Genomic DNA, 26846 nt, shown 5'->3' on the forward strand with positions numbered 1-26846 from the left:
AAACGAGAAATATACAGTAAAGCCTCTACTGCATTGTCAAATTAAACAAAATCCTTTGCGAAATGTGAGTGAGGTAACTACGGCCTCTAATTTGGCAATCAGTTGCTGATTTGCAATTATTATCTACCTTGTATTATTTGTTTGATCAGGACAGATTAAGTATACATTAGTACATTACTAGAGAATCAAGGACAGCTATAATGAACAAATTCCAAGCAGGTGGAAATAATGGGAAAACATTAAGTGAGAATTATGTTGATCTAACAAGTGAACATTGTGAATACAATTAGAATGTACATAGCTAATAATTATTTGTAACATTTGCAACTATAAGTTAAAAGTACATTTGTGGTATGATTATTAATAATACATATTCGGGTTGTTTACGTATGCTTTATACCAAGAATTGAACCGATTTTGTTTTCAACAAGTGCAAGAGTTAGGAAAATATAGAAAACGTATTCGTTTCACCTCCCGTGAACGTCCAGCAGCAAGACACGTGAGAGATTCCATATGACTAGAAATGTCTACAATCTAAATACATCAGCACAATAAAACGACAATGGGTGAAAACAACAATGAATTAATCAGTCAGTTGGTAAATGTCATGTATCAACACCTATTATCAGTGGCTCCTCACCAGCATGTCAGTATAGCATGAACCCTTCACTAATAGGAGAGACAGTTATTGAAGTCCCAGGTGGAAGTATGTACAAATGAACTACTCTGTGGACTGTGAATGCAATGTATCTTCACATATCAGTCAGGATTGTGCTGAAATCTGTTCTGCTTGCTCATGCCATGTCTTTCAATGGAGCTCAACGGTGACATTTCCCTTGGAATTGAAATGTGAAAGAGAACACTTGAGTCTATAGACTCACCTACAGGAACCTATAGGTTCTGAAAGAATGGCAGCAATGGAACAGTGTGTAGCCTATCCTCTTTATTTATTAACCCCACCAAATGAAACTAACGTTACATCGTCTATCAAAATTAAGTAGTCGCGTCTCATTTGCCAGTGGATACATTTGATTCATTTGGAGCTAAAGGTTGGCAAGATCATTTTTCAGCGTTAGTTCCTGTTGTTTTCTAATGAGAGCCATGTGGCCACCGCTTCTACAGCTAAATCAATACTGTAGACAGAACGATCAGCTGCAGACGCGCATGCGCACTTCTAAAGCCAGCAGCTGAACCTTCTGTCAAAACACAGAGGGAATCAGCAGGCTAACCAGCCAGCAAAGGACCTCAACTCGATTTTAGCTTTATATTTTTCTGGTAGCATTTGGCGACACAACCTTTACCTTTTGTTGAAGTCCACGTACCATGACTGAACAATCAGCATTATTGCTTCGAAAGCAATTGGCAGGTAATATAAATGCTAAATGACAAACAAATAGACCCAACATAAAGGCTAACTAGCTACCAGCTAACGTTAGCTTTTTTTAGCTACGCAAAGCTGTCTTTACGCCAGAGGAGGTAGCTTAGCTAGCTAACTAAGTAACGGAGTGGCTTGCTGTATCACCGCAGTCCAGTCTGTAGGTTACTTTAATCTTCTATGGAAATATAGTTATATACATGGAATTATTCGCGGCTCAAATAACATTATTTTTGAGCGCACACTGAATCGCAAAGCTTGCTAACCGGCTAGCAAGTTCGACATTAGTTAGCCAACGGTAGCAAAGGAACAAAGGAATAATGAGTCCAGGGTCCCATCTGCTAGTGATGACTTAGTCTGGCTAATGATAGCTTCAAAACGAAACATTTAATTGACAAATGCGCTGCTTTGAAAGTATCACCTTGTGTCAATTAACACATTCACCACCCCGCTATATAATATCTAACGTTACTGATGTCAAACCTAGCTCAGTGGTTTTCAGAGGGGATACGCATTTTGAGGGTTCAAGCTTACAGTGATGAAACTCCTATTGTTCCTATTGATTTATTATCATCATTAGCATAATAATTATTATTGTGATTACTGGTGGTGGTGATATTGCTCTTCTTGTCCAATTTCCTGTGACATACATACAGATACATACTAGAGACCTGAAACTTGGCACTAGGATAGAGTATGGCAGGTCCGATGTGCATATGCAGTATGACTCATATTTCCAGAATTTGTTCTATATTTACTAGTTTGAGTGCTATATCATTTGCAAACATCTCCCCTCTAAAACTGATTTAACAGATTATTATCTAGGCTAATTTAGCAAATCATGCCATGTTTTTGGGCTAGTAAATTATTTGCTATCAGCATTTTACTCAGTCTGCCTGATATTGCTAGGATTTGCAAAGCGTTTGGCAATGTAACAACTTTCTCCAGAATATCACTGGAACTTGTTTTTGCTCCCTGGCCCTAAATGCTTTAACTAACTACTTGCTTGGTCACTCAGGTAGACCTGTCACTTTACTGGCAGGCTGATATGGGAAATTGCTATAGTTCAGTTTCATTATTTACCAGTTCTTTGCGTTTAAAAAAAAAACAAAAAAACTTGTGTGTCTGTTTCAGAGCTCAACAAGAACCCCGTGGAGGGCTTTTCAGCTGGTCTGATCGATGATGAAGACATATACAAATGGGAAGTCGTTATCATAGGCCCACAAGATACCCTTTTGTAAGTGAGGGAGTATTTGCAGAATTTCTTTGCGTGATATTTTTGGGTTCCAAGCAAAAAGGCATGTATGCAGGTTCAAATATCTCTCTTAATTTCTCTTTCTCTCCTTTTTTGTTCTTTGTTTCTATTACAGCGAAGGTGGGTTTTTCAAAGCTTACCTAACTTTTCCCTATGATTATCCACTACGACCTCCCAAGATGAAGTTCATCACTGAAATCTGGCACCCAAATGGTAAACACATTTAACAGAGTCTTTAACTTTTGCCATCGTAACATCTTTATTGCCATTTTATATTATGAACCATATGCAAAGGGTTTTTAGTTGCTACTTTTCTGGGTTACTGTAAAGGTTGTTGTGATTGAGCAGCAATGTAATTAAAACATGGGCTTGGAGTTTGTGTATTAATGACAGCCATCCTTGCATTATGTACTGTTAAATACATGTGCCCCTTCTTCACAGTTGCAAAGAATGGGGATGTTTGCATCTCAATTCTACATGAGCCTGGAGAAGACAAGTTTGGCTATGAGAAGCCTGAGGAGCGTTGGCTTCCTATCCACACAGTAGAGACAATCATGATTAGCGTTATCTCCATGTTGGCGGACCCCAACAGCGATTCACCAGCTAATGTGGATGCTGCAGTGAGTTACACTCATTTTCCCAGTCCACTGACACAGTTAATTCCCCCGTGTTCTTTTTATCATCTCAGCAGTTCAAGTAATTTTAGAATGTGTCATTAAAAGAATCTTTTGCTGCGTCTACAGAAAGAGTGGAGGGAGGACCCTAATGGTGAATTCAAGAGGAAGGTGGCTCGCTGTGTAAGAAAAAGTCAAGAGATGGCATTTGATTAGGAGTCGGAGTCAATTGCTAAATTCCAGGGTAAGTAAATGGAATTACTTCAGCTGAGTAAGACTTACAGGTGACACCTAGCTTCTGGGAAAATTGGTAATTGCAATGTTCTTTTTTGTCCAGTTAAAGGAAATGCCTTCAGAGGGAAAATTTCAGCAAAAGGCTTTTGCACCCCTTCTTTTGCCAGTCAAAGGAATTGGTTGGCTGCAACCATTTTTCTGTGAAAGGTTGTCGTTTTACGCAAGATGAGCCAATTTGAGAACCCTACCAGCGAAATTTACCTATTTCCTACCTGGAATTGTATATTTAATTTTATTTATTTTGAAAATATAATGATGTAAGATATGTCACTACTGTAAATTAACTTGCTTTTTTATCTGCTGCTGAACAGTTTCTACTTTATACCAGGTTTCTTATGCAATTTAGTGGACAATATTGTGTAAAACAAATGAAAGCCAGTTATCATTAAGTCATCACTTGTCCTCTCTACTGCATACTTACCACCAGATTAATGTTGGCCCAGCAAAACTCTGTCAAAAGATGTAATTATTTTCAACACTGTCATTGAATCACTGCTGCCTTTTGTTGGCTTGACTTCCTCTTGGAGGCTCTGTCCTCCACGAGGCTTTGAGTGCGCTTGTTGTTTAAAGGGAAAGGTTCAAGAGTTTTAGAAGCCTCTGACTGAGCTCTATTCAACTCCGTTTATTAGGAGGTGCAAACAAGTTTTCATACCAGTCTTTTGTTTCTAAGAACTGGGCAGCGGCCTCCTGTTAGCATCTGATAGCAATGCTAGTGCATGCCCATGGGGTATGAAGCCATGACTCTCAAAACTGCATGATCCCCGCAAACAGCTCTATTATTTATTGTTGCTAGCTGTGGATGTAAATGGAATGGCTTGCACTGTGTTTTGAGAGGTATGGTTTCATGCTCATTGACTTACACAACCATTGCTAATAAGTGCTAACAGGAGGCTTGTGCAAACTTCTCAGGAATAAACTCAGTTGAAAACTAATTGAATTTCCTAAGGGGCTTGGATAGTGACCAGTAGGATAGGCTTCTATATTCCCAAACCTTCCCTTTAAGACCTGGCCCTCATGGTCAATCAAGATGTCTATTAATTACCATTCAGTCTAATGTCTTTTCACAATGTTAATCGTAAATCATGGACAACCAAAAAATAGTTTGTACAAATTAGCCTAAGCTGTGATCATTCTGCGTGTATACCGGTTAACTGGCATCTGAGCTTACCTCAACCTAGAAGGATAACAAATTTGAAGAGGATTATGGTTGTTTGATTTCTTAATGTGTTACATGGGGAATTTTAGGGGCTCCAGTGTATAATTAGGCTAGTCTCTTCCTTTGTTTGTGGTGGCACATTTGGCTTTCGATCAGTGTGTGGGTTCATTACGAGATGTATAATTCACATTCACTCATAGGTTTAGATTCAGAGGGCTGTGTTTAGATATTTAATAATAAGGCTCTTTAGTTCTATGAACATCTTCAGTTCTGATTGGTGCATCCTTTGGCAACATTTATCACCTTTTCTTTCTTTCTCAGTGAAGTTGGGTTGGAACTCTTAATAGAAGCTTCCAATTAATGCACTTAATTCACAATTTAGTAAAGAATAAAAAAGTGTTCTGATTGCAAATAGACAAAATCCTGCATCTAAGTTTTATTTTTAAATAATATAAACAATCATTGTTTGGATGGAGTGGAGGCTGGATACCATTGGCTTTTAAAGTCCACTTTCATTGATGGTGTCGCTGGCCATTAAGCCATGATGTCTATTCTGAATTACAATATTGTTGTTATATATGACTGATCTGTGACTGACATTGAATGACTAACCAAGTTATGGCGCATGTAATCAGGTTTGCAGGAGTCGGCTACATTTAAATAGCATACCATTGTTAGTACATTATGAGTGAATGTGATGTTAGTAGATTTCTGTAGACTTGACGATGATCACATAACTGCTGTTGACATTACCTTTTAACTCTGAATTTTCTAACCTACCATGACCTCCTCTGACCGGTGTTCACTGTATTTGCACAGACTCGGTGCGTTTGAAATGTCATTAAGCAATACGCTCTGAAAATGGTGTGTCCAGGTAATCCACCCTAACCCCATTATTTGTTTTGTTTTCTCCATTTTATGTCAATGCAATGTATATTGGACATGATGCTCAATAAAGTGTGTAAACAGAGTGACTTGTAATTTTGTTTGTGTTTTACATTTTAGATGAGAACACATACGGGGTTCAAGTATATTAGACCTCTGCTCTGTAATTGGAACCCTGGGAATAGTGTCAGATTTCAGGGCTGGCTTCATTTCACCGTAATGGGCTGTGCTGGCTATAACACATACTGTGCTGAATGAGTTGATAAAGATGCTGGCGATCACTCTGACGTACAGGAAATATTGACATTGTAAGAAACGATGAGAAAACGGGTGACTTTTGAAGAGCATCTGAAAAAAGAAAGCCTGTTAAAAAATGGAAGTGGTCACATTTTAGAAAGGTAAGACCACAGCATGAGAATTCATTCATTCATTCATTCACTCATTCGTGAATGCAGGTGCTAGATTTTAATTTGCCTTTTCAAACGGTGAAATTCTTGAATTTTAGGTCTGCAGAATCTAACAACAGGTGCAGGGAGGGTAAGTCAAAAAAGCTGGAGCAGATTTTTCAAAACGCTCTCATCCTTGAATTACAAAACAAGTGACTGAAATGTAAAATGCCACAGTGATACAACGATAGCTATTTGCTTTTTCTTTTTGATGAGGAAGGCAATGAGTCACAGTGTATTGGCCTGTTCATTGAATTCCTATTCATTTAATTCACATCACAAAAATTAGATATAAAACTAAGTTTTAAACACAACCTAGACTAATATTTTTCCCTTCATTTCCTTCATACAAATACTCTGAACAAACAAAATCCAAATTTAGTGTGATGGATGAAGTAATGTGCTATAATTCATTGGCATCAAAATGATTTCCAATTACTTTGGGGATTATGCTCAATACCTTTAGTACAGTATATCACACAATGCATCTGCTGCATAAATAGTACAGTGGATTATCTCAACTGTCCTAAATAAGACAGTATTGTGTTACTCTTCCCTCAATACGTTGCCTTTGACAGGCCTTGAATGTTTACCTAGTCAGCAAGGGGGCGAGGTGCACAGAGGAACACACACCAAGGTGTCTGCTGCCAACCAGCAGATGAAGACAATACACATTCCCAAATCTATGATGACTGCACCCTTCTTACAGGTAAGCAGCTAAGGTTGGGACAGATGCTGCAGTTTGTTTTATTGTCATTTTTAATGTTGCGGTGCCTAACATGGTTTGAATGAGATAATTACAGTATTCCTCATATGTAACAAGGTTACTGTCATTCTGCCATGTACTGTGTAATCGTTGCAGTCCGTGGTATAATCACATCAGTTTTTGTCCGTTTCAGCATCCAGCCCTTACAGCTGGACAGAGGCGCTACCTTGTCAGTATAGCAAATGTTTACAGCACAGAGCACATGAGACGGCAGATGAAGCAGCACTACCTCAATGTGCTGCACACATGCATTAAGTCAGGTGTGAATCTAAATGTAACTAAAGTGATATAAAATATAGGATAAAAAATAAAATAAAGGGATGACAGCTACCATCCATCTCATATTGCATTTTGTATCTTCTAGGTCAGAGTTCCATAGGAATAAGAAGGTATGGGGATCATCCACTTAAAGACAAGTGTAGGTTGAAAGCGGATGCAGAGAAAGATGTGGGGTCGAGGACGAAGCCACAGGGCAGAAGCAGCAGCAGCACAGCTCACTCTGAAGTCATCCTTCCAAAAATTGTCAACAGATGACAGATATAATATGAGGAATGATTTGCTATTTTGAAAGCCTGTGTCAACAACCTTTTAGTGAGTGTTCTTTGTTGAGCTCTGTGTAACCTTAGTGTCAACATATATTGTAGGGTACCATAGCACAAAATGTTATTAAATTATACTTTCAACTATCCCAGACCAAGAAATGTGTGCATTCATAGGTCAGTTGAGACGTATTAAGGAACACTGTATTTAATGTTACATTTTGCTCTATAAGCCCCAAGACTAGTTGTCAAAGTTGTTATTAACTGTACTTTCCTGCTATTCTCTCATGTCAAAATAAAGGTTTCACAGTAATTATTATATTGGATACATAACAGTTGTGTCTATCAGTTGTCCCTTTACAGTTGTCCCTATCATTTATCGGCCTAAATTTATATTTCTTCTCTAACTAAGCTTAATTGGCAAAAGAGGTCACATTGGTCTTTATTAGCCTTTCAGGGGTCAGATACTTCACTGCACTTCACTGGTTTAAACTTCATCATAGTGTACAGAACTTGGGAAACTTAAAATCATGTCTGTTGAGCAGCATTTACTTAATGAAAGCAAGTGAAAGATCTACAGTATGAACCTTCTCACCTTTACTCAGAATGTTCACATAACTCCCATCTTCTTGTACTCACTCTTACTGCAGGGTTCCCAAACCTTTCATGCCAAGGACCCCCAAATATATGCATTATGTAACAGACCCCTGCACCCCTATTTGATACAATTTCGTCCTTATGACCCTCATTTGAGAAGATTTTAGTTGTTAGATGATTTGCAGATGAATTACAGAACTGCTTTCATTGGAGTAGTGGGGGATGAAACCTATGATAAGTCATCATTCTTATACATTCTCTTATGGGTTTTTTTATGCTTGTGTACTAACTTTTAACTGAAATAACAGTATAGCAAAATGAATCGTATGTTATGTCAGTGTCAGCATTACATTTTCAATGGATACAACTGGAAAAACATATCTACCAAAAGTTAGGACTTTTTGGTCACAATTGACGACCCTATTATATTGTGAAATGGTTTCAGCTAGCTAGCTGTAGCTTGGACACAATCTGGGCTGTTTATCATCTGTATGCGCGCACTGCCAAGGCCAGGACAGGATGACCCGCACGCGCATGGCTGAGTGACGTCTGATGACGTTATACATCGGAGTCCAACTAACCAGGGAGGTTTTATATTATCTAACCAGCTCCGTCATCAGCAAACATGAACTGTGTCATTGAAGGAAACTGTGTAAAAGGTAACAGTAATAGTAGACTCAATATAACCTTATTCAAGTTGCTGTAATAATTATTAGTTTGTTAAGTGGATAAGATTTGGAGCAGCTCTAATTAAACCTAATAACTGACCAAGCTAGCTAGCGTGGCTTGTTTCTAACGTTAGTTTGCCATTGGCAGCCAAGGTCAGCAGACAGGTGGCCTATTTTTAACACAAGGGAAAGCTAGCTATAGTTACCACATGAAAAGTGTATGCTAATATATCACTCTGCTAACCTTTTCCACTCTCTGCTGCCCACCTTGGTCTTTTGGTCCTTTGCAGCATTTGGAAAGGCTATTCATGCCCTGTCACGAATTGGAGATGAACTGTGGTTGGATCCCATGGTGAAAGGGGTGAGCAGCTCAGACTGCAGAGAGACCATTGGATTATCATCAGAACTATAACTGCATCCCAGCTGATGCTCTCTCTCTCTCTCTCTCTCTCTCTCTTTCTCTCTCTCCTGCTGTCTTGAAGCTGGCGGTCAGGTCAGTGAATTCAGCTCATTCTGCCTATGCCTGCTTCCTCTTCTCGCCTCTGTTCTTCCAGCACTACAGCCTGGGCTCAGGATCAGAGCAGGACAGTGGAACAGTCAAATGCAAACTAGTCATGAAGGTATATTGGTCATTCATTCTGTAGGGAGCTCTACATCCACATGACAGCTCAGGGATCAGGACAGACTCTCTCATTTTTCAAGATAGGAGACAGCAGTGAATGTCTAATAAAACCAGAACTTACCCAAGGCTTAAGAATATGATGATAGCATAAAATGATTCCAAAGCAGAAATGTAGTTGTGTCCTTTAACTCAGGCTAGTTAAAGGACAGCTAATCACCTCCCAAAGTTAATGACAGATAAATGACATGATTCTGTGGGGCTTTCTTTGACATTTATAATATTAAAGCAGTGATGACATTCTAGTCTAAAAGATGTCTGTTTGTTCTTAAGTCTGTGCTACCACTTTTTCGGTGCTTGGCCTCCATTGAGCGTAATGTGGACCGATGTCAGATATCAATCAACATCCCTGATGACCGAGTGGTATTCCAGTTTTTCTGCAGGCACGGTAGGGAACACTGCATTTGTGTCGTTAGCTGGCTGCATGTTAAAGGCATTTTTAGAAACCTATCATATTGTTTGTGTACCAATAATGTTTGACAGCTTCATCAGTATCCTTACTATTATTACACTTCAATAAAAAATGGAGTGGCTTACATGTAATTTTGCCCTAGAATTGTTAACAAATGTGAACCAGAGGCTGATGCCAATTTCTCACAGCAACCAAACTTGTATAATGTCTAAAAATAGGCTTCTAAAAAATTCTGAACCTTTCCTTTAAGTGCTTTTTTTTCTTTTGCCATTTTCAAGTGGGTGTTCAGAACGGTCTGCACAAACATTATGCTGCAGAAATGGTATTGCATATGGCTGGCACTTGGTGGCAGTATGCTCCAAATATCCCGTCTCTACTTTTGTGACAGGTATCACTAAAACCTACAACCTAGGTTTCCAGGAGAGTGAGGCTCTGCAGGCAGTGTTTGCCTCACACCTCTGTCCCAATGTGCTGAAGGCTCAGGCCAGGTCAGCACCTCAGCAGCCTGTAACTGTGTTATCAAGTTGGCACCTGCATAGCCTTCTACACACTCAGTACATACAACTTCAAGAATGATGAACCCCCCCCAACACACAAATTCACACGCAGCATTAATTCAGTTCAATTCAGTTCAGTTCAACTTTATTGACTCCTTGCAGCCAGGTACATAACGAGCATAAAACTAGCATAAAAGCACACAAGAGTCCTTAATTAAGCACATCCTCACAGAACAAGGCTCTAGGCTCTTTGCACAGGTTGGCACTATCAACATTTGCATTTGTGTTACTCCCTATCTCTCCAGGCTTCTTGGTGATATGGTGATGCATTTCCCAGTGTCCCAGGAGGAGATCACTCTGTCCATGAATCCTCTCAGACTCAATCTGAGAAATTACTATGAGGAGGGAAACGGTGAGCTTTGTCCCTGCCACCCTTCCACATCTAATGCTCCAACCACATTACAACAAACACTAAGACTTATTTTGGAATAGTGTTTGACCCAGGGGTGCTTTGGTTGCAGACCAGATGAAGATGATGTACACTGAGATGTCCTTACACCCAGATGAGTTTGACTACTTCCAGGTTGGAGTGGACTCCGACATAACCTTCTGTCTGAAGGAGTTGAGGGTAACGGTTATTTTTGGAGGCTCCCTTTATCCCGTCACATGAGACTCTGAATATTATGTGCGTGTATGCGTATGTATGTGTGTGTGTGGGTGTGTGGGTGTGTGCGAGTGCCGAGAGTTATTTCATGTTTAAGGGTTCACATTTCTGGAATCTGGATACTCAAGTGTCCTGAAGTTTCTGTACCCGGCTCTCTGTATCGTTTCCATTTGAACTTTCCCCTGCAGGCTGTGACTCATCTTTATAGGAAAGATCTTATGACCTCAATGATTCATATTATGCCACTACACAGAAAAAGTAATTAGAGAAATGAGTAGTGGAAATTATAGGCTGCACATAGAGTGATTTGTTATGGAATGCATAACTTTCATGCCAAGTAGGAATCTGTCTTTATTTAAAAAAGGGATGACGATGCAGCTCAAGATCCTGCTAATCTATTTATATTTTGAGTAACTGCAAAACACTGGATCTTGCAAATGTAATTTCCAGAAGAGTGTACCCCATTATGCACAGTGTTTCATTGCAGTGTCTAAATAAACTTGCATTGCTTCCTTTAGTCTTGTAGTTGGCTTTGAAAATGCATTTGGTGGGTCATTTGGAAATTTGGATGAACTGTTCCTGTAATAGTCCAATTAATGAGACTTGACCTGCCTTAACGCCCACAACTCTTGTCCCTAATGTCTTGGAATGTTTCTTGGGCACCCCGTTGTGCGGTTCCTCATTAACCAGCCTAGTCTTCTTGTGTTGGTTCCTGTTAGCTTGACATTGGGTTTGGACAGATTAAGAGCCAGGCTTTAAGTTTCAGTCAGTCTTAATTACTTATTGGAGCGTTCAAATGTCTCTTTAGTCTTTTCGCTGTAAACATGACTGTCTTTAAACTCGGGATGACCAGCTATTAAAAGGTTATAGCCATGCCATGTATGCATGCAAGGATGTATGAGCTGTGGCCAGTGAATTGCTGCTATGTCTTTTTTTCCCTAGGGTTTGCTGTCCTTTGCAGAGTCACATGGCCTACCAGTGTCTGTCCACTTTGGTGCTGCAGGAAAGTAAGTCTCTTGGCCGTCATGATTAGCTTGAGTAGCTTTTGTATCTCAGGTTACAGGGAACAAGGTCAGTCTGTATAGACAGACACTGAAGTAAGCCAGCTCTGTGTTGTAACGCAGGCACTCCAAACTGAGTGGGAAATTAACACTAGCAACAGGCAAAATACACAAAATTGATAAATTTTGTCTATGGTTGGTGAGTCTGTCTGCTTTAACAGCCATTTAAACAGGTGATTTTAGTGACTGAGTTTGTTTTTCTATTGTAAAATCATATTGGCTGGGAATAAAGTGAAAGAGGCTGGTGAATTTTAGAATCCATCAGCCACTGTGTCTGGTGGAAGCTAAAGCTAGTTTCCTGGCCTGGCCATCCTCGTCATTGTCAGATATCCATCAGTTTGTCATTGCTGCTGCACTGTTGTTGTGCTCAGGCCCGTGTGCTTCACTGTGGAGGACATGGTCCTGGAGGCCAGTGTGGTGTTGGCTACTCTCACCGACTCTGAGAGCAGCGGCCCCTCTCAGGCTGCAGAGGCCCCGGCCCCTACTGCACACAGGTAACCAACGCTCCTCTGACTGTGTAATATTTCACTATCAGTGAGTATTAGATAACGATCCAATGGCACATCCTGCTTTCACTCTGACTCTATCTGTGCCATCTGAGATCTGTTATGCCCTCAACACTCTAGTAGCACAGATAAGAGCTTTTCTTGTTATTTTGACTAGATGGGATCCTTGTCACAACTGAAGTCTTTGCAGGCCTGGTGTCTCAAATCTACACTGACAGTGTATTAGAGAGTATAATTGAATCTTCCCACAGGGCTCTACCTGAGCTTCCCTCCTGGCATCCAGTCCAGGCTGTTTGCCCTCACTGGCCGTTTTTAGCTTCCTAAGAGGGCGTAGTGTTACAGCATCCTGCCTTGTGTCTGTAACAGAGATAAATGGGGCAAGCCCAGGGCGTGTGGGGTGAGAAGCCTGTCAGTGTGACGGCCTGTAATCCCTTCATCTCCGTTGTGCTAGCCTGGTCGGCTGTTGTGTTGATGTCACTGCGCTGCTCTGCTAGCTCTCCCGGCTCGTCCGTCTCTCTAAGTGTCTGCTGTTCTCTGCTCTGGGCTATGGGTGGAGTTTGCAGCACCAGTCCCAGCTGGATTGTTGAACATCTGGGTCATTTGTAGCTCTGTTTCCTTGTGTGCTCTGCTAGGAGTCCACAGCGACATCACTGACCTGATGAGCAGGCAGTTTTTCAGAGCTCCTGTCCCCACTGCTCAGGAATTCAACTACAAGCTGCTCTCCTTTACCATTTTCTTCTCAGTTTTCAAATGAATCGTTCAGGCTGTCCTTGCTTATATGCAGTTTGCGTAGCCAATGTATTTTTGTTATTCAGGACACGCTTGTAACAAAACTTGCTTTTCTGCTGCCTTCGGGGCATATTGAAGTTTAACTAGAGCCTGAGGTCGTCCTGGGACATTTTAGAACCAGCTCGTTCTCTTTGTGTCCTTCTGTGGCGTTCCTCTTTACAGTTCTGGTCTGGTTACCTCTCTGATATTTACGACACGCAGTGTGATTACATGCACAGTTGTTGTGATGCTAGCTCATATTCTGGCTAAGGTCATATTTGGGATAAGCTGTTTATATGGATCTACATGTCCTGCTCAATACCTCTGTAAAGGTTAATAACCATAATCCTCTGAATCTTACCATGGAATCAGAACTTATACAGACTCCAAAAGCCAGCAGTAAATGGGATAAGGTGTATATCCTGGTTAATATCCTGGTTAATATCCCAGTTATCATGTTTGGGTATCTCAGAATCAGGATATGTCTAGGTTATGAAAAATGATGTTTACATGTGACACCATATGAACTCAAGTATCCTGAATAATATTTTAATATTAAAATGCATGTAAATGGCCACTGAGAAATACTGAAAAGTCTTCAGCTGCAGGAGTAGATTTTATTATTTTAGGCAACCAGGAAGCTGAGCCCAAGAACAACAAGTCTATAACACTAAAGGTGCTCATACACAAGACAACTTTTTGTGCAATGTAGATGGGCAACTTTTCTAGTATAATGCAAGAAGAGGAAGACAGGGTCAAAAATGTATTCAAATGTTTCCTGACAAGATGTTTCCCTTAAAGAGTCACTGTATCTCTGCCTTATGGGTGTCCTACTAGAGAAGGGGTGTGTGAATGTTTCCTCTCTGGCCTCTGTTTACCTCCGCCCTTTCTTTTTTTTTTTCTGTCCCTCTCGTCCTGCCATTTCTTAGTCTTAACCACTCCCCTCTCCCTCCCTCAGACACACTGGCACATGCCGACATAGTAACTCACGAGGCTCAGCGGTAATCCACATGCTCAGGAGAGTTGAGTTTCACTCAGACACACCGTGACCTCGCTGTTTTGTCTGCACAGACAAAATGGTTCTCTTGCTGTAGAACAGAATACAATGTATACAATAACACTGTACGGCACAATTTTTCTATTTGTGTTTTTCTTTGTGTATTTTTTGACATTTTCTAATTAATTTTCTGAGCATTATCTTTGGGTTTTTTAAAAAACAAATAAACCAAAAAAAATCTATCACTTATGGGTAGAAATTATAGAAATGGCTCTGTTCTCAGGTGTGGAGATGCAGCTGCTCTCCCAGAGGGTTCATGTGAGGCAGAGGGCTTTGCTGCTATGACTGAGCTGATAGCATCCAGCCAGGGCAGCCCTATGATGAACCCAACAGGCTTGATGAGGCGTCTGACTGGAACCCAGGAGCCTGACAGACTCAGCGTAGCCGACAAGGGCCGCGCCAGCGCCTTCACGACTCCTGCCTCCTCCACGGTAACAGAAGCGCTTCCCCCAGGGTTAATTAAATTGCAGTGGGAACTCTATACGGCCTCTGCTCGCTCCCTGAAGCTTTAGAGTCTTGACAGGCTGTGCTGCGTTGCGAAGCGGCAAAGTGCGAGTAGTGTTTTACTTTGACCTTCAACTGGAAGCGTGCCCAGATAGCCATAATGCCTTGCCATATGAGGTGTGACCATAGAAGACAAGCAAGGTGACGGTGAACGTGACAGATGGAAACTCTCTGTATTGACTGCTCATGTGTCTGGTTGCCCCTATGAAAACAACGCCTTTGTCTCAACTGCAGTCAGACCCACAACACTGATTTTTTCCTGATTGTGTGTTTGTTCCATTTATTACTTTTCTAGCTGGCACCTAGTGTTGTCCCTCAGTGCTGAGTGTTTTGGTCCAGCTGACCTTTTTTCCTTTGTCCCCTCAAGAGGTGAATATCCTGTAGCCAGACAATTGTGTAAATTTAAAATCATTTTCAATGACCTGCTGGATTCAGTTAGGGAGAAGTAAAAATCATTGGCTCTATACAATGGATAGCAAAAGCCTGAACCCTTCCAAATTTTCTTTTCTTTAATTGCTTTGAGGTCTGAAATAAAAACCCACTGAATCAGACATTTTTCATTTTCATTTGGGTTTAGCAACGAGCAAAATGAAGGTAAAAACAAAGGCTACTCATTTGTGACCATGTATTAAAAATGTTTGAGATATTTAATTTTACTATCTACACTAACTTAACTTAGTCTTTATATGTGTGTTGTGTGTTTTTCCGCCTGTAGATCTGCTCCCTCCTGTTCAGGGCCTTGTCCCCGGACCAGGGCGAGGATGGTTGTGCTTCCCTGCTGCCCGTCCTGGCATGCTCCAGTGATGTAGAGGAGGATACCGAGGAAGACATTACAAGAAGCCCTTCACTCTAAGCACAGAGCCACTAGACGCTGCTCATAGTTCATTTTTCATTTCATATCATTTGATAAAAAAAAAACTCTTACTTGGATTATTTAATTGTAGCAGAAAATACAGGCTGTAACATAAGATAGTCAGTGTCTAAATTAACATATCTATACTGTGATTTGTATTTTAAATAGTGTTTATGGATCAAAATCAGTTGCTTTCGATGTATTTAATATTGTTTTTTATGTGTTGATTTTCCCCAAAATGTTCAAATAGTGAGAATACAAGAGAATATATTTGGTAAACGTATGGGTATTTCAGTGATTGAATTACACGTTATACCATGTTAAAGGTAAAACAGACTTGTGGTCTTACCCTTGAAAGCATTACCAGAGCCTGGAGATGCTACACCTGTCTGTGGATAGTAACTCGTAGCGTGCCCAACAGGCTGCCTGAGGTCTGAGGAATGTGGAATGTGGAACTAAACATACAAATCGTACAGAGCGTTCCTGTTTAGTATTATCTTTGTCCGCCTTGCATAACAGCACTGAACAGCCTAAGTTCATAGTGAGGTAAAGTCTCGCTCTGGTGGATGCAGAGCTACAACTTGATTTGGGAAATGCTGCCTGGGAGGCATCTAGCCTCCATCTCCTCTGTGGAGATGAGAACACCCCTGAAATGAATTCATGAGGACACAACCATGCTCAATACATAAAAGGGATTCAATCTTGATGACATAACATACACCAGGATAATAAATACTATACTCTTTATTTAAATATTGTAGATTTGAAAACATTTTTTTTACAGAACTTACATCTGCATTGTTGAACTGTACACCCAAAATATATATATGTATATAGACACGTGCAGCTCTGGTTGTAACAAAGTTTGTGTTTGGAAGAGGAAGATGAAGTCGGTAGAGAGGACAGGGAAACTGTCGGGTCAGGTAGAGACAGGAACCAGGAAGCTAAAGGTGACAGTACCATCTGGCTGGGAGGATTGCTTTGTTAGAATATTGTTAAGGCTGCGTGGATTGTCCTCAGTGTCTTCAGTGCCATGATGATTAAAAATCACATTTTCACCATTCAGTGGTCTCACCTCACTGCTCTGCCTAAATCTGCTCTTCCATGCCCATTAGCCCTAGCTAGAGCCCTCGGGGCCGGGCAGGAGTCTGCAGCCAGGAGAAATGGTACATGCCATTAAAAAAAGATAGATGCCCAGAGAGCTCAATTGTCCCATTTCAAAATGACACTAAGCACTGCAGTCTTCCAATTTGAACATGTCAGATTGCGGAAAGGCAGAGCACAAATGGGGAGAGAGTCTCCCATGAGATGGTGCAGATTGTAGGCAGTAATCTGGAGGTCCACAGGAAGGATATGTAAGCATGGGATGGCTTTATCACTATTCATAAGCTTGTGACTGAGTGCAGAAAAGCAGATTTCAGGAGAAGAAAGCTGGGAAATAGGTGAAAAGACCTAGTATTAAGACAGCAGGGCATGATGGGAAAGCCGTATGACACTTATGGCTACTTAACAGTTTCAGGCTCTGTGCTCAGTATCTGGCACACAGTCGGGGTTTAAGGTATAATTATGTACATGTTTGCCAGTATCAATGACACCTGATACAAGGCACATCAGCTCTGCAGTATGACTGAATGAAATACAAGTTTTACAAAGGAAGATGTTTTACTGTAGGTAAAAGTTGCAGCATGTGAGTTATGTACATGCACAGTACAAATCTATGGTGAAATAATAGAAACATAATGAGCATTTTGCACATGAAACCATGACGTAAAACCTGCAGTGACCCGACTTCTACCTTGCAAATGTGCCAGTGGAGCTTTGCAGCAGGGGAGAGAGATGAGAGGAGAAAAGGAAATGCTGATTGTGAACAACAGTTTCTAAAGCTACTCTGACGCTGCGATCAGTTCAAAGAATTCACCAATCCCATCGAACAAAGAAGTTACAAAAATACATTTGGTCACCAGGCCAACTTCCACTGTGTTGAGCTTTTTTTCAGATATGCTTCTTTAGATTTGTGCGTTTATGGCTGTAAGACCAATTCAGCCCAGTGGATATGGAGAACGCTGTGTAGCCTTCATGTACACATCCATTTCATAAGTAGACACTAATTACACACATTGGACACACAACAGACAAACACACGAGCGCACTCATAACACACACGCGCACGCATACACACACACACACACTCGCATGTAATCACAATCAAGACTTCAGCAGCAGCTGTGAGATTAAAGGGAGGGCATCAGTTTGAGGAACAATATTTAAAGAGGCTTCTTTTGAAGCTTTGTAAAATCCCCGTCCCCATCCATAACAGCCATGAAGTAACAAAATTTGTGCAACACATGAATTGCACTGCTATGGAAAAGGCAGCTGCTGCTCTTCTTCATGAAATCCTATTGGATCGCCCCGCCCCAAGAAACAAAAACAAAATACCCTAAATGTCACGTACACTAGTTCTCTCAAACATTTACCAAAAAACATCCCAGCAACAACAACCCAGTCATGTCGTATGTCAAACGTATGCTCCCTGTACCCACATACAAGGTTCCAGGTCCTTTGATTGACGAAGGTTTTCTAATCTAGTGCTGTGCCACTCCAAACCCCTTTGGAACATCCTCTTGCGCAACGCGGCCCGCGTATTCAGCCCGAACGCTGCGCTGCCGTTTCCTGTCCAGTTCCCTTCTTAACGCCGGCCTGATGGACTGTCCGCTTCCCTTCCAGCAGCACAGCGTGGGGCCACTTGACGGTCTAACACCTAACGTCTGGCTACATCTGACCCCCTTTCCTAAATCTCGACCTCCTGAGAAAAAGACGACTTTATCCTCGTCAGGCCGGAGCCTCTTCTCCAACGTGCCCGGGCCGCGCGGTTTATCCCCGGGAATGGGATTACCCAGTGACCGCTGGAGCGCTTCCAACATGCCAGCACTGCAGCCTGGCCACGAGGATGCGTCTGGTCTCAACTCTCTGCTTTATTCAGTGCCCCCCGCCCCGCACACACACACATACACCCCAGTGTGGATGATCACATCTGAGAGGGGGGACATGTATGAGTTTTGGGGGGGTGGGGGGGTGGGGTGGTCAGGTGGGGGTTGAGGCAGGGTAGAGCCAGAGGAGGTGGGGGAGCATCTGACATCAGTCCTTCATCCTGGCCAGCAGGAATCAAAGCAGTCCAACACCTGCAGAGGCAGATGGCTCCCGTCTCCTTCACATCTCCACACAGTCTCTAGTCGGTGTACTCTGCCACTATGGACAGCAACACTGTGATGTCATCTGGCTTTCCTCCTGGGGAAAAAGAACAGAGTGTCCCGTTAGGAAGGAATATGCTGTGGCTCTCAATTTTATCAGTATCCACCCTTTTCTTTTTCTGGGTTTATGTTACATACCGTTTTCCTCTCGATGTGTGACATAGCTTAAGCCTTGATGGAGCACCGCAGCATTAGCGTCGGTTTCCATTTGGTTCGAGTAGAACCGGGACACTTACCTCTTACATTCAGTCCGTTGTCACAGGCAAACTGTGCAAAAGGCGACATGTAGTTGGGGTCGTACGCCAGAACGTGGGCCTGCTCCGCAATGCTCCTGGCAGTCTGCTGGATGCTCTCGTAGTTGGTGTTCTGGGGAGCAAAGCACGGCGGGCGTGAAATTAGCAATCCAGGCATATTTCTGACTCCACCCGCAAACCTGTTCCGTGGCTCGGTTTGACGTACCTTGAGTTTCTTCAGCTCTTGCAGGATCATGTAGTCCGGCATGTTGTCGAAGAGGCCGTCGGTGGCGGTGAGGATGATGTCACCAAGTTGGACGTCGAAGGAAGAGCTGTCTGCAGCGTCGGGACTGCGAGCACAGAGACACTAAATTCAGCCTGACGATCTTCTTATCATAATGGCAAACGTATATTAAAACAGAACATGGCAGATAAAGGAGCATCAGGAGGGATTAGGTGAAACGACGTGTCACGCACTGTCCCTCTGCAATGTATGAAAGATCCTCATATCCTTCTACCATATGCATCTGTATATAATGTGAAACCAAGCTGTCAATATGTCTCGGCATCAGTGTCACAAGACAAATTTATCAGTAGCAATAAGCCCAGCTGATGAGTTTTCATTATGTCTTTCTGTCTGTGGGGGCCACTGCAGCTAAATGAATGTTAAGGAAACACTGCATGCCTTGTTCTTGGTGATTAAAGTGATTACAGTCTCACGGCGAACATTAAAAATAAAAACTGGGAAGACTAGCAGCAGCAGGGTCGTGACCGTATTAATTCCTCCACTATAAGCTCTTTGTTCCTCTCCCATCTCTAACTCTCCCTCTTTTACGCCCCCGTACAGGAAATCTGTCCCATCTAACCTGACAGACCTTAATCTGAACCTCTAACCAAGCTTCACCTCGGCTTGATCACGGCATGCAGACACGCACCTTTAGAGGCTGCCAGGTATGGCTCGATGTCAATGATTACAGCAGATTACTATACCGGGTGGGAAAAAGTACCGGCAAGGCTATGAAAGCTTTTAGACTCCCAGTTGCTATTTATACTGTCTTTCAACAGTTGTGGCTGCTAATGACAGATGTTCAGATATATGGTGATGATGAGAAGAAATTCAAGGAATCGTCACATGGCGACTTTGGAAAGAACACTTTGGTCCAACGAGCCTCCCATAAGGTGCTGCCATTATGACGGGTGCCATGCATATATAGGCCAGAGCCAAGTTTGTCCGCTAGTGTCAAGATCACTTCTTGGAAAGTGGCCTTCTTGTGCCCCAGACCTGCTGGCCAGACATGGAGGTTATTCATCACAAACTGTCTGCAGCCAGAGACCATCATGACACATTTCTAAAACGCCACCAAGGGCAGACAGCTCAGGTAATCATACAATCAGCTCTGGAAAGTCTTCTTTTATCTTCAATTACAATTATGAAGATCTAAAATTCTCTCCAGCAATATTTACATGCTTATAGCTATGAATAAGGAGCTATGTTGTAAGGATGCAGTGTTTCCGCTATATCTGTTCACCAGTGGCTGCCCCATGCTGCAGGAAAACTGACCTATTACAAAAAAACCCTCACAACATGGCCTTATTGTTCACTCAAGGCAAACTGATATAGGGAAATTGCTTACACCATTACAATTGTCCATATAGCATGATCGGTCGTAGGCTGAGAACCCATCTCATGTCAATGTCTTTCTCTACCACATCCTCCCTCGACTCGCTCCAATTTAATTATTTTCCAAGTGCTTCTTTCTCACACTCTACGTTCACAGGAATGTCATCAGGCACTTCAGCTCTGACCCTTGCACTCCTTACTGTTGGTTGCTTGTTGCGTTAGTGATCTAGAAATTGACGCTTAATCTGCTGTTGCACTCTTGCAGTATAAATCACTTTGGATAAGTGCATCAGCTAAATGCATAAAATGGAAAATTTTAATGGAAAATGTAATTTCAAGAACCACATCACACCCACAGCAGGGACTGGAAACAATACTGGGATTGGGACCGCGAGTGAATCCAGGCCATTTACAAAAATAAAATAAATAAAATTTTAAAAAAAATCACCCTTGCAAGTTCTTACACCTATTCATGTATGTATCACTGGTGACATGCAGTTCAGGTTCATCTGTAGTTTCCCATCATCTTCCATGAGTCAAAATAATCTGCCCGGTTTAAGATTAAAAAGCCCGCTGGGCCATCTGGTGCAGGATTGGCTGTGGAGTGGAGTCTTCAGTCCGCCCATCAGTCTAGAGAGACTTTGACCCGGGTGAGAGGGAGAGCTTGGCAGGCGTCCAACGCCCGCCCTACACTCTACTAGAGTCTACTTTGCTGCTGCTGGCACGCCACAGCAACGAGACGCAGCAGCACATGGCCCCGAGCTGCCTGTTACACTACAGATAGCACAGTTGTACAGTCCCTACCTATACCGCTAAACACTGGTGCAGCTGTAGAGCAGCGACAGCAAAACACAACCACAACTAAATGTACTGCAGTGCCGTTTGTTTGGGTGAAACCATAGTGAAGCTTAATGCCTTGCTTATGCCTGCATGTGATCTGCATTGTTGTTGTGGTCAGGTCGTTCAGCGCTTTTTCACATCTGCATTCTGCTGTTAAGAATGCATGCTGCTGTTACAGTTTTGCACATTTAGCTGACGCTCTTATCCAGTCCAAATTACAATAAATGCAGTGGTAGAATAAGCTAAATTCCTGAATTGCCAACTTTATCAGTAGCCAGTAATAAGAAATGACAACAGGCCGCTTATGTCAGTGCACTGTCTACGAGAAGAACGTGCAGGTGAAATTTCCAGGTGGTGAACGTAAGCTATGTTGAGAGGCTCTGCAGCCTCTGGGGGTCCACACCCCCGCATGTGCGGCCCTACAGAGACCAGTTTAGATGTGAGAGGGGCAGAGAAGTACGAAGTGCTGGCCACGCCGAGTGTCTGACCTGTCGCTGAGGACGGCCCCCTCGGCCCCCGGGGGCGCTATGGACAGCTGGAAGGGGGTGTTGAAGTAGTGCTGCTGCTCGTCTGACCGGTGGACCACCTCTCCTCCCCGAACCACCAGGAAGCCCGAGTCACCCAGGTTGGCCGTGTGCAGCCGGTGACTCTGCCGGTCCAACACCACGATGCAGGCCGTGCTGCTGCCTGGACACACACACAGAGACACACATGATGCGTTTCCAGTCACATGTCATGCAAATTTTAAGCAAACTTTTGAAATAATCCCAAAGAAAGAATGTAAATAAGGTGTGTTTGCATCAGCTGGGTTGAAGTGAATACATAGGCTTCCTGAACACAGTATACAGTATGGCTCAGAAGACGCATCCATGAGAAAATTGGACAGTCTGGAAATTGATAGATAGAAATCATCATTGTTCTTTTGTGTCAGCTTATGTTGCCCACATCTGATGTTGTCAGAAGACGATGACAAGCTGCTTATACATGGGAGTGCCAGCATGTATGAAATTCCAGGTCGGAGTGGACAGACAACCCAAAACTTCTTTATCAACAAAAACGTTTTTGCCTCAAGCGAGCGTAAAAACGTTTTTGTAATACTGAGGAGATGTCATTGAATTTTGCTATTTATATTCAGCTTTTCCATTTTTGTATATCATAATTTGCATGAGAACAGTTGGATTAAAACCCAGCTGCAACACTCTTTTATACCCCTGCTGGCTTTCTATAACTGCATGGGTTAGAAAATGACTCATCGTTTATGGAAACATACCTGATCTAATGAGCATTTGGGAGGTTGATTAATGAGGTCAGCTTGAATACATAAACTTGACACTTAACACAATCAGCATAGTGGTTGTAAGAATTTGTGGAGGTCCACCATCTGCAGGATGCTGAAGAGGAAACCTAAGCTGGTGGAGCGCTCCGGTAGCGTGCAGCCACACCCTGCTGGTGATTCATCTGGCCCACCAGAATGTGCTCTCTGGGATCAACCTTCAAAACCCCCTCACGCACTGTGACTCACTCCCTTTCTTCCCTGTTTTCTCTACAGCAGTACAATTATACACACTGCCGGCCTCAAGAACATTCCCTCTGCCATTGAAGGACTGCCACAATACAGTGTTGTTTTCCCCCGTTGCACATGTGATAACAGGATGGAAAAGTACAGACACAAAGACAGACATCTTTTCCCAGTGTCCCCCACTTGCCAAAACATTTGCTGGCTAATGCGGCATGTTTGTGCACGCTTTATTTTCGGGAAGCAGCGCGATGAAGGAAAAAGATTCTGAAACTGAATTGCAGGGGGCAGGTCAGGACTTGGGACATTCCCAGGACTTCTTAATGGGATCTAGCTGTTCTCTGACTCATGATGCAAAGATCTCCATCTAGCCGACCACTAAACTACACAGATGGAAACAAACAACCTAGCCCTAAGTAGCGTATTGAGAGCCAAGCCTCACCAGAAATTTACTGTTACATGGCAAGCACTCGATGCCTCCACACAGTGTAGGTTGAAATCCATTCTCCAGCAACCTCGGTCACTCCTAGTTATCCTGCTTAGTGCTTGTCTCATCTTGTTCTAAAACTCACTAAACTAATCCTTTAGAAATAGGTCCTACTGTGCCTTGAGCCCTGCAGTCCTATGAAAACACACGTTTAATATGAGTGGCTCCAGGGGGAACTGAACCCATAACCCTGGTAGTGTAGTGCCTTGCTGTGCCCACTGACCTAGACAGGACTATAAAATCAGATCTGTCATATGTTTGAGCTTAGCAATACAGCTTAACAGTCACGAACAGATTGATGACCAGTAGAGAGCAGCAGTGGCACCATACATACTGAGATCCTCTGTTTAGGGACCAGAGGTTGTATAGATGACCTGGGCACAGCAGTAGGTGCTGGTTATGAGCAGAAAAGTTGTTCACACAAACAAGAAGGTATTCTATCGTGCACTGATGGGCTTCAGTCTTCTTTAATGTGCTTTTAGAGCAAGTTGGAGCGAGCATCAGTCTCTATGTACACTGAGATCCTGTTTCCGGTTGAGTCACTCACCTAGCAGCGGTACTTTGTTCTGCAGGAGCTCGTAGTAGCTGGTTGTGAGGACTCCCACGGGGTTGCTGGGGACAAAGCGTCCTTCCTTCACCAGACGCTCACACGTCTTCATCAGGGTCCCTGAAAACTGTGACGGGTCCACTCCATAGTCCCGCCAACCCCCCACTCCGTCCGCCACACCTATAAAGAACAGACAGTCAGATATTGATTCAATAACAGGTTTTTGTTTTGCTTTTCCCTCTGCAATGTTTCAACCGACTGACTCACTCTCTGGTCTTAACTGGTTCTTTTTTTATATTGATATGGTACATGATGCTGTAATTTGTTATGTGTTTAAACCCTATCTGTGAACCAAATTTGCCCTATAGGACAACAAAGATTTAACCTGAATGTAGGTTGAGAAACATAATTATTCTTTACATTCCTCTGACATCCTGCTTTCTTAGCTGTGTTTTTTTCCACAAGTGAGGAACTCAGGATGCTAGGAACAAGAACAACGTCATGCAGCTGTATGATGGAGAAAAACAATGGGCACTTTCACCAAGATGCAAAAAGGACACCAAGTACGGGACAAGACAGTGTTCAGACAGACACCAAGGACACTTCATAGAATGTATGAAATAGTCTCTATCTGCAGGAAGTGCTGCTTTGTGCTGCCAGTCACCTTTTCAGTTATTTCTACTGATAATGATAAGACAGTCTCTCTCTGGTAGTAACTCTACAGACCAGGAGATTGAATAGACTGAGGTGGGGGTGTGTACTGTGACCAGTTGACTGCATGTTACTTACATCAGAATTCAACATTATCAGCGCTTTTTGGCTTGAGGCCCACCAATAACATTACATTTTAGCCCTTAGCTTCAAAAACCGAAGGTTTGGGGACCCCTGGTGTATTGCATGATGAAACCCTCCATTTAAGGCTTCACTAATCTTTCTATAGAGGCAGCTCTTATTTCTGGGTTAATGAGAGTGCCCCTTATCATGGGAGTATTTGGTCGGATCCAAGATTTTCCTAGAAAGGAAACTTAGCCCTGCTACTCCCAAGACACAGGCATCTGCTCCACTGACCATACAAGGATGGCCCTCTGCGTCTCCCCTGCCTCAGCCAAATCACACACACAGGCCTGCTGAATAGCAGAGACATGCAGCTCTGCAACTAAACCGACTTCCAAAAATAAAAAAGATGCCCTGATTTCTACCTTTTAGTGTTTGTCTTGATTAATCAAGTAGCCTGCACATCACAACACACACAGTCAGTAGAGCTACACAGTCTTGCAGAAGTGTGAAATAAAGGATTAAATGGGATCCCAGGCTTTAATCATTTCTCAACGTTTTCGCTACACTCAATTGAGCAGACCCTGAGGCCTTGATCAAGTCGTTGTTGCATGCTCAAGACATAAACGACTTGGATGAGTAAGTGCAGTGTGAATCAGAAACTCAACACAATATGAACCCTAAGGGAAGTATAGGTTCAAGACTTACGTGTCCTAATGGGACACTAAAGTCTTGAGTGTCCCTAATGGAAAATTAGGGATGCAGCAGGCCATGGCATATCGTGTTGTAGATAATCAAACTGAACCAAACAGTTAAGTACAATGATGTAATGTTGGCACTATATGTCTTGACATATGAGAGTATTCAGTCTGATCACACAGAGGGCTAATTAATTGTGGGCCTGCTACTGGTGATTCCACTGCTGTATGTCATTTTTTTGGGCATTACGATTGTGAATTGTAAACTAAAATGATGTAACACAAATACCGGCTACATATGCATGCAAGGACCTTCAGATAACAGGGGACCTTTGACCTGCCAGTCACGTAATAGCCAACGTTATCGTGTTCCATGTCGCACTGATTAGTTAATGTTTTTCAAGTAAACAACTAGATACTCACCCAGAACATCTGCGGATCTATGTCGGGCAATGAAGCAGGCGTCGTCCCCATAGCACATCCCTTTCTTCAGGATGCCTTTACGAAAATCCTTCCCGAACCCACAGCTCGCTGTCACCAGGCTGTAGTCGCGGCTATCTGTCTGAGAAAGTCCGCCGATGACAGCTCTGGCAACCAGTCTACCGTACGACAGCACGGACAACATCACCTACACACCAACTCCCACCAAACTAACCGGCCAAGCTAGCAGCCGTGCTAGCTTAGCGTCGATGTAAGCACACAATGTTGACTTGCTAACAAGCTATCCTATCCTAGCTGAGGTTGGGTATGTGCAGCTGAGCTAGCCAGACTCTACCGCCGACAATAACAGTCGCCACGCACGCATAGACAATGCCCAGCGCTACGATGATGACAGTCTCGGGTATCTATGTTTCTGCGCTTTGAAAACTGAAGGAAATTCAGAAAAAACAGTCGCCTCTACCACATCCAGAGACCCGTAAGTGTTGGTTCTCCACAGCCATGATGCCAGTTCAGCCTTAGCGCCGCTACATAACACAAATATCTGGACCAACTGCCCTGTGGCCTCGCACACTCCGTTCAGCTACCAGGTCTTGTGACTGCTCTGACGTCAGACATCATTACGCAATCTACATTTCCTAATAAGGAAATACCACTTCCAGTCTGTCTTCTATTATAATAAGTAATGAGACTGGGACAGGTAAATAAATGTTGTGGATAAAAAATGACTATATGAACAACTTAATGCGGGCCAAAGCTATTTGAAAGGACACATGAGAATAAACAACAGAGCTACACTACACTAAATTTTAGTTGGAAAAAAATCTGCGTTCAGAGAAAACATCCCC

General features: G+C 42.7%; 3 protein-coding genes across 3 annotated transcripts; 2 read left to right on the forward strand and 1 right to left on the reverse strand.

Annotated features, from left to right (window-relative positions):
- The first annotated feature begins 1211 nt into the window (after positions 1 to 1211).
- On the forward strand, positions 1212 to 5664 carry LOC139646138 (ubiquitin-conjugating enzyme E2 G1-like). Its single transcript, XM_071522056.1, has 6 exons — positions 1212 to 1366; positions 2510 to 2612; positions 2746 to 2843; positions 3072 to 3250; positions 3374 to 3488; positions 3582 to 5664. The coding sequence occupies exons 1-5, from the start codon at positions 1324 to 1326 to the stop codon at positions 3458 to 3460; spliced, it is 510 nt and encodes a 169-aa protein (XP_071378157.1). The 5' UTR covers positions 1212 to 1323; the 3' UTR covers positions 3461 to 3488; positions 3582 to 5664.
- Positions 5665 to 8552: 2888 nt separating this feature from the next.
- rad9b (RAD9 checkpoint clamp component B) lies at positions 8553 to 15596 on the forward strand. Its single transcript, XM_071522061.1, has 11 exons — positions 8553 to 8586; positions 8886 to 8956; positions 9078 to 9215; positions 9548 to 9662; positions 10075 to 10174; positions 10489 to 10595; positions 10705 to 10811; positions 11790 to 11854; positions 12280 to 12402; positions 14463 to 14670; positions 15459 to 15596. The coding sequence occupies exons 1-11, from the start codon at positions 8553 to 8555 to the stop codon at positions 15594 to 15596; spliced, it is 1206 nt and encodes a 401-aa protein (XP_071378162.1).
- A 682-nt stretch (positions 15597 to 16278) lies between these two features.
- Positions 16279 to 26573, reverse strand: pptc7a (protein phosphatase targeting COQ7 a). The gene is made up of 6 exons (XM_071522071.1): positions 25984 to 26573; positions 24089 to 24268; positions 22027 to 22225; positions 19304 to 19427; positions 19081 to 19210; positions 16279 to 18881 (listed from the first exon to the last, which is right to left on the reverse strand). Exons 1-6 carry the CDS (start codon positions 26183 to 26185, stop codon positions 18823 to 18825), a joined length of 894 nt encoding a protein of 297 aa, XP_071378172.1. The 5' UTR covers positions 26186 to 26573; the 3' UTR covers positions 16279 to 18822.
- Between the last annotated feature and the right edge of the window lie 273 nt (positions 26574 to 26846).

Source organism: Centroberyx affinis, unplaced genomic scaffold (assembly GCF_046629955.1).
Source record: "Centroberyx affinis isolate AG114_WGS23_722 - 3 ecotype Tasmania unplaced genomic scaffold, CSIRO-AGI_Caff_v1 ptg000950l_1, whole genome shotgun sequence".
Classification (NCBI taxonomy): Eukaryota; Metazoa; Chordata; class Actinopteri; order Beryciformes; family Berycidae; genus Centroberyx; species Centroberyx affinis.

Excerpts from the sequence above, each read along its gene's own strand:
- LOC139646138 (XM_071522056.1), top strand. The coding sequence starts at position 1,324 with ATGACTGAACAATCAGCATTATTGCTTCGAAAGCAATTGGCAG. Across the intron at positions 1,367-2,509 it reads GCTTCGAAAGCAATTGGCAG|AGCTCAACAAGAACCCCGTG; the intron begins GTAATATAAATG and ends TGTCTGTTTCAG. Across the intron at positions 3,251-3,373 it reads CAGCTAATGTGGATGCTGCA|AAAGAGTGGAGGGAGGACCC; the intron begins GTGAGTTACACT and ends CTGCGTCTACAG.
- pptc7a (XM_071522071.1), bottom strand. The coding sequence starts at position 26,185 with ATGTTGTCCGTGCTGTCGTACGGTAGACTGGTTGCCAGAGCTGTCATC. Across the intron at positions 22,226-24,088 it reads GAACAAAGTACCGCTGCTAG|GCAGCAGCACGGCCTGCATC; the intron begins GTGAGTGACTCA and ends GTGTGTGTCCAG. Across the intron at positions 19,428-22,026 it reads GGGGCCGTCCTCAGCGACAG|TCCCGACGCTGCAGACAGCT; the intron begins GTCAGACACTCG and ends CTGTGCTCGCAG.
- rad9b (XM_071522061.1), top strand. The coding sequence starts at position 8,553 with ATGAACTGTGTCATTGAAGGAAACTGTGTAAAAG. Across the intron at positions 10,596-10,704 it reads TTACTATGAGGAGGGAAACG|ACCAGATGAAGATGATGTAC; the intron begins GTGAGCTTTGTC and ends CTTTGGTTGCAG. Across the intron at positions 12,403-14,462 it reads CCGGCCCCTACTGCACACAG|GTGTGGAGATGCAGCTGCTC; the intron begins GTAACCAACGCT and ends CTCTGTTCTCAG.